At 52.0% G+C, this 12,946-nt stretch overlaps 2 protein-coding genes across 6 annotated transcripts in view; one reads left to right on the top strand and one right to left on the bottom strand.

Annotated features, from left to right (window-relative positions):
- Positions 1–3,000, bottom strand: part of MLC1 (modulator of VRAC current 1) — a 38,813-nt gene extending 35,813 nt beyond the window's left edge. For all 5 annotated transcript variants that reach the window (XM_003422848.3, XM_064285204.1, XM_064285206.1 and 2 more), the window contains exon 1: positions 2,533–3,000. In XM_003422848.3, the coding sequence (XP_003422896.1) occupies positions 2,533–2,712 (180 nt within the window). In that variant the 5' untranslated portion in view covers positions 2,713–3,000. The remainder of the gene's footprint in view (positions 1–2,532) is intronic.
- Positions 3,001–6,581: 3,581 nt separating this feature from the next.
- MOV10L1 (Mov10 like RNA helicase 1) overlaps positions 6,582–12,946 on the top strand; it is a 94,204-nt gene continuing 87,839 nt past the window's right edge. The window contains 2 exon segments of the mRNA XM_064283312.1: positions 6,582–6,669; positions 10,104–10,288. Coding sequence (XP_064139382.1) covers positions 6,582–6,669; positions 10,104–10,288 — 273 coding nt within the window.

Genomic DNA, 12,946 nt, shown 5'->3' with positions numbered 1-12,946 from the left:
GGCCGTGTTTCTACCAGTTCCCTCATCCCTCCATCCAAGGAAGGGCTGCTTCTTGGAAACTCCAAGCATGCTCCTGCCCCAGGGCCTTTGCACTGGCTGGTCCTGTCTGGGCTGCTCTCTCCAGGCAGGCCTCCTCCCTCACCTCCTTCAGGTCTTTGCTCAAATACCCACTTCCTGACGAGGCCCATCTCGACCAACCCTCCCTGCAGGCTCCAGCTCCCTGACGCCCCTGTTCCTCCCATGGCTTTTATTGCCTCCAAGTATCCAAACAGTCTGGCACACAGTCAACACACAGGGTCAACTCCATCAGAGTTCCATGGTGCATTTATATTGGTGGCCTGGGGAGGAGGAGTCAGCATACAAAATCCAGGTGCTTGCCACCTGCAGCGTTGCACACATGCACCAGCTACATTCACGTGCACCAACCACACACACGCATGCTAACGACATGCACTAGCCACACGCATGTGCCCCTGCCATATGCACGCACACCAACCATGAACGTGCACTAGCCACATTGCACTGGCCACACACACACGCACCAGCCACATACACGTGTACCAGTCATACACACGCATGCTAACCACACACACGTACACTAGCCACACAGATGTGCACCAGCCACATGCACGCACACCAATTATGAACGTGCACTAGCCACACTGCACTGGCCACACACACGCACCAGCCACATGCATGCACGCTAACCTCATACACATGCACTAGATAGCCACGTGCACTGGCCACATGCATGTGCACTAGTCATATGCGTGTGTGCTAACCACACACACTTGCACTAATCACATGCATGTGCACCAAACATATACGTGCACCAGCCACACCCACGCACACTAAATGCGCGGACACACTAACCACACTAGCATATGCGGACTAACCATGCAGATGTGCACTAGCCACACGCACAAACACTAACGACACCCACGGGTGGTTCACTCAGGCACAGACACTGCCGGAAACTGCTTCCTGACCACTGTGGGATGCAGAGGGGAGGCCAGATTGGGGCAGGTGTGGGACTGCACCTTCCCCTGGCTGCACAGCCCCGGCCACCAGCCAGCTCCCTGTCCTGTGCTGATGCCTGGGTACCCCCAACCTCCACTCTCCACTATCCAGAGCTTTGCCCCCTGGCCCCACACATGGGACCCCTACATCCTGCAGTGCCTGGTGCACCCATCTACTGGAGGAAACTTGAAGGGTGGAGCCAGGCAGCAAGGCCCTGCCCCCACCCCAGGGCTTGGCATCAAACCAGACTGTGGGAACTGGTAGGGGCAGAGGGTCCCCAAAGCTGGACACAATCACAGAGTCTGGGCCGAGGTGAGGGGCCCAGTGCTGGCAGTTGAGACAGGGCTGTCAGCTTTATTCTGAGAACCACTGAAAAATAAGAAAAAAGAAGACTGAGGCCCTTAACCCTGCCCAGCACCCCCAACACCTCTGCCTGGCACCCCATCACTCACTGCCTCCACTTCCTCACCTCCACCCTCCCTGACCCAGAACCTTGCTCATCTAAATGAGGAGGGGACAGATGGGGGGGGAAGAGGCGGGGCGGGGGTTAAGTGCTGTGGCCACAATCTGCTGAGGCCTGGGAAGGACCCTGCTGCTATGCCCCAGAGCAGGAGGTTAGGAGGGCAGGAGGCAGGAGGAGCTCCGTCTACCCCCAACAAGGGGTGGAGCGGGTACGGTCTCACAGAGGCGCAGGGGCACTTTGTGGTGGGAAGGGGCAGACAGGATGGCTGGGGTGTGGGAGGCCTGACCCAGGCGCCCAGATGGGGAGAAAGCTGGGGTGCTGTGATGGTGGTGACCCAGGAGGTGGGGAGGGGGCGCCCATGGTGCTAGGAGGCTGGGGGGAGGGTCCCCAGCTTCTAAAGTCATGGGTCCTGCTAGCAAAGGTGCATGTCCAGCAGCCTAGGAACCGCTGCACCCTCTAGTTCCCACACAGGTGACACTCAAGACCCAACCATGGGCAACTGTCATGTTGACCCACAATGACACCTTTAGTTACCAAAGCATGAACACATCTGCATGGGAAACGTCCTTGCCCAGGGAAGACCAGGCCTGTGTCTGATCTCTGCCCTCCGGCCTCAGGACACCGGCTGGTACCAGACACACTGCCCTAAGAGCACCTGGGGTGCCTCCCTGTCTCCCCACCTTTGCAATAAGCGCAATACCACCACCTGGGGGGAGGCTCCAAACCACTCCACATAGTCAGGCCCATCACATGACCCTGCTGGACGCTGGCGAGGCCCGTGGACCATCCTCTCCTTTCCCACAAGGGGGGCTCCCCAAGGCAGCATAAGGTCAGAGCAATAGATACTCATGAGTCGAGAAAAACGATTTCCAGAATAAAATGAGCACATGTCATCTCCATTCAGAGAGGCCTTCCAAGGAGAATTAACACCGAGCTCCAGGCCACAGTGCCAGAGCACCTGTGCCTCACGTGAAGGTATGTCTGAGGTGAGGAAGGATGCAACAGGGTTCCCCTGAGTCGTGACAACAGTCCCACATGGAGCCACTCACCCCCATCAGCACAGAGAAGATCCATGTCTTGTAGCTGAAGCATGGTGGGAGCCTCTTGGAGAGCTGAAGGTCGGTGGGCTTAGCGTCGGGGCTGTAGCTTGGGGCGTCCGGCCTGCCCCGCTCCAGGGTGGGCATCCGGTCGTAGCTGAACTCCTGGTGGTATGGCTCCTCCCGTGTCATGGCGCTGGCAGGGCTGGCACTGTCACAGGGATCGCAACTCTCACTCACCCCGCGAGCGCTTATTTGCAGGTTATAAAACTGTGATTTGCCCTCGGCCACGCTGGAAAAAATTCCAACTAAGATAAGTTGTTGTTTTCAACAAATACTCTTTATATATACAGTGGTGAAAATACACCTCCCACAACAACAACTTCGGCGTTTACAATTCAGCCACATTTATCATATTTTTTGTGTTGTACCACTACTTTTGCTCTCCTCTTTCAAAATAAACTCAATGCCTCCTGAGCATCCCCGCCCCCGCACCCTGGACAAATACTCTCTAAAAAGAAATATTGGTCGTACTAAAGTGCTGTAAATTTAAAGAAGGAAATAAGCACTTAATGCTAAAAGTGAATAAAATCACTTTCCCAGCAAAACACGCCTGGGTGGTTTCACTTCACGGAGTGGTCTTAGGCTTTAAACACTTAATTATCTGGGTCTCAAGTTCAATACATGTCAACCGTCACCTCCATGAGCAACTTCGCCCGTGAGTCCCATGCCGTGGGGGTTGCTCAGAGCGTTGTAAATCCCTCAAGGTGGTAACCAGACCGGAGGGGGCAAACAGGCACCTGCTTCAGGGTCTAACACCTATGAGCTTACCTCCGAGGCTTCCAGCTTCAGAGAGCTGCTGTCTGGGTGAGGGCTCGCTGTTACCGGGCCATTCTGCCCTTGGTGTCCAGCAAGCACTATTCACAAGTGGGACAAAAGCTCGGCAATCTGCCTTTAAGCCAGGGGCTGGAGGGCTGCCTCCTGAATCCTAATGAGGACTGAAGCCGGCAATCCCCAAGGTTAGTGTTGGCTGTGTAGTCGCTGGCTCAGGTGCTGCTCAATGTTCTGTCGTGGTAACTCTACTAGGGACCTGTTCAGTCCAGCTCACCAGCGCCCAAGGGGTTCATTGTAAGGAGGAAGAGGTGAAACTAGCAATAAAATTCCACGGGGTACAAGATCATAGCAGGCCAGGGCGCCGGAGCCCAGCACGGCTTTGAAGCAAGTGGCTTCGTACCAAAGGTTCTAACTCTGCCATGTTTCCAGGTAGCCTTCTCCCGTTCCCCAGTGACCATGATGAGAACGGGCACAGAGCTCGTAAATATCTGCACTCTTGCCTTGGGAGGGTGGCCTGGAGCTGCTCAGAATTCCAAACCCTGGCTTCCGGTGGGCAGTTTTGGTGGCTGGCTGGCGAGGCCCGCTGAGCCCTTTCTCCGCTTGCTAGGCAGAGAGAAAGGACAAAAATGTGTTTTCCCCAGACACTGGCATCCTGACAGCTACAACGACAGATTCTTTTGTGCACATTGTGACTATAAACAGCTCAAAGTATTCTGGAAAAACAGCTCCTAGGCCGTGAGCCCACGTCAAACCTCAGCAGTGTCGCTGGGTTTCAAACCATGAGCTATTCCGCCATCTCGTTGTTCCAGCCAAGCAAGAAGGATTAGAAAAAAATTTCACAAGCGAAAACCTGTTGAGTCAAGAATTATTTTTGGCAGATTGAGGAACTCTCCAAACCTCTTTACGGGCTATCTTTGAAAGCGAGGAGCCGAATTAACATGAATTGCTCCCACCAAGTTGGACCTTCTGCATTGCTTCTTGTTTGAAGAAAAAACTAAGGTTTCACTATTTTTGTGCCTTTCAAAAGTTGTCCTCAACGTGAAACTAAAGCAAGCCGCTTTGAATCAAAGATTGTAGATCAAATTCCTCAAGTCTCCAAAGACATAAATTCAGTCACTTGAGAAATACTTTCTTGTTTCTCTTGGCAATCCCAGTTCCTAGAACAAGTCCTGTTCTTTCATACTTTCTTCAAACAAACTGCCGTTTTTGTTAGCTGCCGTCGAGCCGGCTCCGACTCATAGTGACCTTATGTGTAACAGAATGGAACATAGCTGGTCCTGTGCCACCTTCATGACTGTTGTTAGGGAAAACAAACTGTTTTCCCTAAAGTGCTTTCTGCTCCCTTCTCTGCCTGCAGAGGCCCCACACACTCTCTGATATTTGTGCAGCTATTCGGCCAAAACCTCCAGGGCACTCGCTGCCTGCCGATGCCCTCTGTGGTGCGGGCATGCGGGCATGAGAAGAGACCACAGCCCTGGTCGCATGAAGGTTACATTCTAATTGGGGGTCAAGAGCATGTGCAGTAAGAAAATGTGTGTGTTATGTGCTGTTTGGGTTCAGTTATGCACCCCAAGAAGATATATTGAAGTCCTAACCCTCGGACCTGTGAATGCCATCTTGTTTGGAAATAGGGTATTCAAAGGTGTTATCAGTTAACATGAGGTCATGCTAGAGCAGGGTGGGTCCTAATTCCATCTGAGTGGTGTCCTTACAAAAGTGGAGAAGAGACACAGAGAGACAGACAGAGGAAGATGGCCGTGTGAAGACGGAGGCAGAGTGATGCAGCCACAAGCCAAAGAATGCCCAGGGCCACCTGAAGCTGGGAGAGACAAGGCAGGATCCTCCCCTGGAGCCCTCAGAGGGACGTGGCCCTGCCGCCCCCTGAGTTCAGACTTCTGTCCTCCAGGACAGCGAGAGAATGAACTCCTCTAGTTTTAAGTCGTCCAGTGCGGTCCTTTGTTACTGCAGCCACAGAGAAGAATGCATCTGGCAATACACTTGACTTTCTCGGTGATGGAAGATACATCAGGCAAGGAGATGGGGTGCTGTCTGGGGGGACCAAGGCAGGCCTCACTGAGCAAAGACTTGCAGAAGGCGAGGGGCCAGTCTGGCAGAGAGCTGGAGCAAGCCTGCACACGGGAGGAGGCGGCAGCGCAGAGGAATGAAAGATGGTTCATCACTACAGACTGTACGGACGTTAACAGGATAATGAGAGTATATTGTAAACAATTTATGCCAATAAATTTGACAACTTGAATGAAGTGGACAAACTCCTTGAAAGTCACAAATTACCAGAGTTCACTCAATATTAATGTGATAGCCTGATAGCCCAATACAGAAATTGAATCCATAATTTAAAACATTCCCACAAGGAAAACTCCAGGCCTAAACGGGTTCACTGGTTCATGTTACTAAACACATAAAGGATCTTTTAGAGGAGGAACACTTCCAACTCATTTTATGAGGCTAGTTTCACACGGATACCAAAACCAGTCAGACTTTACCAGACCAATATCCTCACGAGCATTAATAGAAAATCCTTAACAAATTTTTGCCGAATTTAATCCAGCAATATACGGAAAGTGTGATAAACCATGACCAAGGGAAGTTTATCCCAGGAAGGCAAGCTTGGTGGAACATTTGAAAATCAATCAGTTTTCTAACAGGCTAACATAAAAACGATACGGGCATTTCGGGGGAACATCCTCAGGGATAAAGTACATCTTCAGCAGTGAAAGGCTGAACGCTCGCCCCTAAGACCGGGAGAAAAGCAAGGAAGCCTCACACACGTGACTCCCAAACCCTGCAAGACAGCCACCCAGCAGGAAGCCCCGCCCACGTGGACCTACGCCCCGCCCAGGCCGCCCCCCACCGGGCACGAAGCCCCGCCCAGCACTGCGCCCCGCCCCCTGGCACGAGGCATGTCCGCGTACAACGCTCACATCGGCACGCTCCAACGGCCTCCAACTGCCAACCTCTAAGGTCGGTCGCGGCGCGCGGCGTCGCCATTGGCCCGGCAGGCAGCGGGAGGCGGGCGCAGACGCAGCGCTGTGTCGCCATTGGCCCGGCAGGCAGCGGGAGGCGGGCGCAGACGCAGCGCGGAGTCGCCATTGGCCTAGAGCAGCAGGAGCCGCGAGGCCGCGTGCAGCCCTTCGGGCGGCTGAAGCCGAGTGAGTGGTGGCGAGGCGGGCCGAGCGAGCGGAGACTGAGGCGGCGTGGGCCGGAGCATGTTGCGCCTCGCGGCCAAGCTGCTGGCCTTCTTCTGGAGGCGGGCGGACGTCTCAGCAGAGGAGGCCGGGCCGGAGCTCGCGGAAGGTGCGGTCGGCCAGGGCGCGCGGCTCCGGGGTTCGGACGTGGGGGTGTGGGGTCCCGTCCTTCCCCCAGGAGGTGTAGGGTGTGGGGTCCCGTCCTTCCCCCCCGGGCGCTGTGAGGTGTGGGGTCCCGTCCTTCCCCCCGGCGGTGTGGGGTGTGGGGTCCCGTCCTTCCCCGCCTCAGGCGGTGTGGGGTGTGGGGTCCCGTCCTTCCCCCCCGGGCGCTGTGAGGTGTGGGGTCCCGTCCTTCCCCGCCTCAGGCGGTGTGGGGTGTGGGGTCCCGTCCTTCCCCCGGGCGGTGGGCGGTGTGGGGTCCCGTCCTTCCCCCCGGCGGTGTGGGGTGTGGGGTCCCGTCCTTCCCCGCCTCAGGCGGTGTGGGGTGTGGGGTCCCGTCCTTCCCCCCCGGGCGCTGTGAGGTGTGGGGTCCCGTCCTTCCCCGCCTCAGGCGGTGTGGGGTGTGGGGTCCCGTCCTTCCCCCCCCGGGCGGTGGGCGGTGTGGGGTCCCGTCCTTCCCCCCCGGGCGCTGTGAGGTGTGGGGTCCCGTCCTTCCCCGCCTCAGGCGGTGTGGGGTGTGGGGTCCCGTCCTTCCCCCCCCGGGCGGTGGGCGGTGTGGGGTCCCGTCCTTCCCCCCGGCGGTGTGGGGTGTGGGGTCCCGTCCTTCCCCGCCTCAGGCGGTGTGGGGTGTGGGGTCCCGTCCTTCCCCCCCGGGCGCTGTGAGGTGTGGGGTCCCGTCCTTCCCCGCCTCAGGCGGTGTGGGGTGTGGGGTCCCGTCCTTCCCCGCCGGGCGGTGGGCAGTGTGGGGTCCCGTCCTTCCCCCCGGCGGTGTGGGGTGTGGGGTCCCGTCCTTCCCCGCCTCAGGCGGTGTGGGGTGTGGGGTCCCGTCCTTCCCCGCCGGGCGGTGGGCAGTGTGGGGTCCCGTCCTTCTCCGCCTCAGGCGGTGTGGGGTGTGGGGTCCCGTCCTTCGCCCCCCGGGCGGTGGGCGGTGTGGGGTCCCGTCCTTCCCCCAGGCGGTGGGTCGTGTGAGGTCCGGTCCTTCCCGTGGGCTCAGAGCGTGGAGGGTTTCCTCCTTCTCTTGGGTGATGGGCGTGGGGGGTCCTGTCGTTCGCCCTGGGCGCAGGCAGCCTCTCAGCCCCATGACCTTGCCTCCCCACACCACCTCCCCTTGTCACCCTTGGAAGTTGAGCCGGGCCCACTTTTCCATCTTCTGTACCCTCCTCCTCAGCTTCTGCTTTTCCCCTCGCCCCACCAGAGCTGTAACGCAGAGCCCACCTGGGGTGTTTTTGTAGGCTCCAGGGGGCCGCTGCAGGGACCAGCATCAGTCTCAGCATCTTTAGGTTTTAATAACTGCGTTGGGCAGACTAGGATAAGAAGGATCCCAGTGGTTGCTCAGTGGCAGGGCGGGTGGTGAGGAGGTGTACAGGTAGATGCCCGTTTCTCAGAGGCGAGCTCCTGCTCACAGCCATGCCGCTGCTGGCATACTCTAAATGCCTTCTAGGTCTCTGTTCCTAGTTGTTGGCTGTCGAGTTGCCCACGACACGGTGACCCTATATCATGGCAATGCCATGCGCAACTGGATCGGGCCGTTGTGATCCACAGCGTTTTCATTGGCTGGCTCTCAGAAGGAGATCGCCAGGCCTTTCTTCCTAGTCTGTCTTAGTCTGGAAGCGCTGGTGAAACATCTGGTGTGCAGCATCGCAGCAGCGCACAAGTCTCCCGACACGGGTGGTGGCTGCTTGTGAGGAACTTTGGCTGGGAATAATTGAACCTGGGTCTCCCGCCCGGGAGGCAAGAATTCTACCGCTGGACCATCATTGTCCCCCGTTACTACACTACTTAACGTGTATTTAAAGGACGGGAAGGTGACGTTAGCTAGTTCGCAGAGCTGTAGTACAGTATAAACAGCTTGAGGAATGCTGATATGTTGTCTATTATGTTTCAACCTCAAAACTAAGGTGTATCTCTCCCTTGATTGCCTCGCTTCTTCCTAGCCTAATTTAAAAAGGCTTTTTTTTTTTTTTACTATACAGATAGCATTTTGCATGGTCTTGGACATTTGTGTTACTTTTTTTGGGTCTTTGCCACCATTTTTCATTTTTCCTTATTTCCTTCGTATTTTTGTGTGGCAAGCGACTTGATAAAGTGTCTCTACATGACTTTCCCTTTTCTCTGCCACTAGTGTCATCTGCAGTTGCTCTGAAAGCTCTGAAAAATACCGTTCCAGCTGTCTTAGGTTGTCTTTCAGAATCTCAGAGCCATGCTTCTCCTTTCTTCAAATTGTCTTGAACCCGTCTTCCTGAAATCCAGGGTGTACTTCTGATTCAGGCAGATTGGCCCCCTGGCTCTCAGAATTACAGTTACTTTCTCCCAAGGTTATTGATGTTTTCTCTCACTTCCTCCTTCCATATGAGAATTGGATCCAGGGTAATGGTTTCCTAGTTGCTTTCCCTAGTCTCTAAAAGATAAAACTCTCAGCAAGGGAAGCCTGAAACATCTGAATGGGGTTGCTTGTTGGAAGCATCCTGTTAAAGCCCATCTGTGTCTGTATTTGTTGATGCTGCTGTAGCTGACTTTGTGGCTTGGGGCAAGTTGCTTCATGGATCTGGGGCTAATCTGTAAAATGGAGGTGCTACCAGCAGCACTCGCTCCAGCTCTGGGCAGCACTAGATCCTGTGACTGACATGACTGGGTACAGAGGTTTGCCCTGTGTCAGAGAAGTAGCAGGGAAGGTGCTGGGAGGACTTGGAGGACATTGGCTGGAGCACTGGTTCTCAACCAGACCAATAGCGGGGAGGGTGGGAGAAGGTCAGGGATGGGGGGCGGGGAGGGTGCCTCAGTGGCCGAGGCCGCGTGCCAGCCTCAGGCCCTGAATCTCTTCTAGTGTTTTGTTTGATTTGGTATTACAGAATATCTCAACATTGCTGCTGATGATGATGAAAAAAGAGAGTAACAACGAGAGCGGAGGTTAACGACTTTGCAGATGCTGTCGTAACACTGGCAACATCCTCCCCTCACGCTAAGTGCTGCCAGCCACCCAGAGCTCTGTGCGCTGTGTGTGTATTCCGTCATTTAACCCTCAAACCATGCTGCTGGGTAGACACTTTTATTGTCTACACTTTACAGGTGCCAACAGGCTGAGAGTGGCTGAGAACTTTGCCCAGGGTCACACAGATGGCTAGTGGAAGGGCTAAGATTCAAGCCCAGGCCGTGAGGCTCTAGAGCCAGGACTCCTGAACCATGCCCTGTACCAGCCTGCCTGGAGGGACCTGGGCAGTCTACCTCAAGAAGCTGACTTTTTTAGCCCTCCACTTGCACTCTGGGTCTCAGGTTGGCCCTCAAGCCCCTAGGCCCATATGCTCAAGTGCTCTGCTCGCTCTGGTAGGGCTTAATCAAGGTGCGAACTCGCTTTGTGTCAGCATAGCCCTCTGTTTGCCCTGGCAGGTGACACCAAGCTGAAAACTGTACAGGGTGTCGTGACAAGGTACTGCAGCGACTATGGCATGATCGATGATTTGATCTACTTCTCCAACGACGCTGTCACTAGCAAAGTGCTTCTGAATGTTGGACAGGAAGTTATTGCAGTTGTGGAGGAAAATAAAGTGTCAAAAGGACTGAAAGCCATCAGGGTAAGCCTCGCATGTTTGGGGACAGTCTCTTCACTGCAGGTTTCACTTTGCCGTTCTCATGTTCAGTCCACCTCCCAGATGACCAGGCATGGGGGCATGCAGTGAATTTGAAGTCATATGTACCTGGGGGGTGGTACCTTGGGCTTTGTCTTTATAGTGGCTTCTTGTCTTCATAGTGATGTTTTAAAACATTAATGGTGATCATTGTAGTGTAATTTTATAAGTTCATAATTCAGACTGTAGAAATATGTACATAAATTTATATTTTTTAATAAATATGCATAATGCAGAAGTTTGTCATTCAGAGAGTTAAGTTTGCCTATAATTTTATGCCACAGAGACAAGCGCTGTTGACAACCTTATGCCTTTTCTTCTAGTGTTTTTTTAAATTATTGTTAACAATGGTGACTGTTGTGTTATCAGATTAGCAAAGGTAATGAGAAGCAACGTCTTTTTTCATGTAAAAATAGTATTTTTGTAGTATAAATCCTTAGAAGTAGAATCGCTAGGTCAAAGGGTATGGTTTAACGTCTTAATGGTCACCATCAAATTATCCTCCAAAAATGTATCGTTGACACTGAACGGCAGGAAGTGTGACTGCCTGCTGCGTGGTATCAGCAAGAATGTGGATAGTATCAGTCTTTTAAATTGTTACCAGCCTGATAAGTGAAATGTGATCTCATAATTTTAATTTGCATTTAAGTCTTAAAGTAACTTCTCACATTTTCCCTGTAAATTATTTTTATATCCTTTGTCCTTTTTTTGTTGAGTTCAAATTTTTCTTTTATTAGAGCTCATACATTAGGAAAATTAGAACTTTTTAAGGAAAATTATTATATGAAAGTGTTTCAGACATTTTTCCCAGACCACTTTTTGACTTTGTTTTATAGAGTTTCATTTTATGTAGTTAAACATTTTATGTCTGTTTTTCTCACGTGGCTTTTGGACTCTGTAAACATCCTTAGAAAGGCTCATTCCACTTCATAATTACGAATATTCGGGTTTTCACCTGAGAATTGTTTCTTGACATTTAAATATTTAATCTGCCTGGAGTTTATTTTGGTTTAGACTGAAAGAGAGAACCAGGCATTTCTTTCCTAATGACTAGTTACTTATCCAAGAGCTCTCGGCAGCTTACCAAAAGGTTGGTGGTTCAAATCCACCAGGCACTGCTCGGAAACCCTGTGGCGCAGTTCTCCTCTGTCCTTTAGGGTCTCTATGAGTTGGAATTGACTGAACAGCAATGGGTTTTTGGTTTTTATCCCATTGAGTAGTCCACTTTTTCCTACAAACTAGAAAGGCCACCTTCATCCTACACCCAGTTCCTCCATGCGTGTGAGTGCCTGGACCCTGTGGGTCCTCCTCTTGTATCGTGTACCCGAAGGAAGGACAGGCCACCTTTGCCCCACACTCAGTTCGCCTGTGCCTGTGAGTCTGCCTGGGCCCTGTGGGTTCCTGTGCTTGCACCCCAAGGCCCTTCCTCAAACTTGTCTGACTGGAATCTCCTGGCTCTTCCCACATTCTGGATGAATTTTAGAATTATGTTGTTTTCCCTCTTCCCCTTGGGTTTGCTTGGGATGTACTGAGTTTATCAATTTCATTTAGGAGAATTGATGTGTTGGTTGATAAGTCTTTTCCAACCACAAAGCTTACCTACATTTATCCAAGCCTTTCTTTTATATTCTTCCTTTTAGTTCAGTAGCCTTTTTCTCTTAGAGTCTGCAAATTTCTTGATAAGTTTATTTCTAAGAATTTTTGTTTTTGTTTCATTATCAGTATTATTTTATATTGTACTTTCCAGCTAGTCTTTTTCTTTTCTCTGTGGGAAAGCTGTTGATGGTTGTTATGTAGTCAGGTAGCTGGCAAACTTATTGCGCCCTTGCTGCTGCTTTTTAAAAATGATTGAGATTTACTTCATTGCCATCACTTAAACACCAGCTGAATGCTTAGCATCATCTTTCTCAAATTTTAAAAATTATATATACACCTAAAAATGGAATAAATTTTAGAGTCGTACTTCAGGATAGATCTTGAAATGTTCTTTTTGGTAATGGACACCACACTACTCCTCTTCAATTTGTCATTCCCGGCACAGCAGACCATACGATTGTTTGATTCAATATGGCCTATATCAGTCCATTTCAGTTCACTAACACCTGGTATATCGACCTTTATGCGTTCCATTTCATTTTTGATGACTTCCAGTTTTCCTAAATTCATGCATTGTACATTGTAGGTTCCAATTGTTAATGGGTGTTTGCAGCTGTTTCTTCTCATTTTGAGTCATGCGACACCAGCAAATGAAGGCCCCGAAAGCATTACTCCATGCACTCCATCATTAAGGTCAACTCTACTTTGAGGAGGCAGCTCTTCCCCATTCATCCTTTGAGTGCCTTCCAACCTGGGGGGCTCATCTTCCTGCGCTATATCAGACAATGGTCTGCTGGTATTCATAAGGTTTCCATTGGCTAATGCTTTTCGGAAGTAGACTACCAGGTCCTTATTCTTAGCCTGTTTTAGTCTGGAAGCTAAGCTGAAATCTGTCCTCCACGGGTAACCCTGTTGGTATCTGAATACCGGTGGCATAGCTTCCAGAATCACAACAACACGCAAGCCCCCACAGTACAACAAACTGGTGTACGAAGTATGAATCCAGGA

This window comes from Loxodonta africana, chromosome 4 (genome assembly GCF_030014295.1).
Source record: "Loxodonta africana isolate mLoxAfr1 chromosome 4, mLoxAfr1.hap2, whole genome shotgun sequence".
NCBI lineage: Eukaryota > Metazoa > Chordata > Mammalia > Proboscidea > Elephantidae > Loxodonta > Loxodonta africana.
This window is presented reverse-complemented; position numbering and strand designations above follow the sequence as displayed.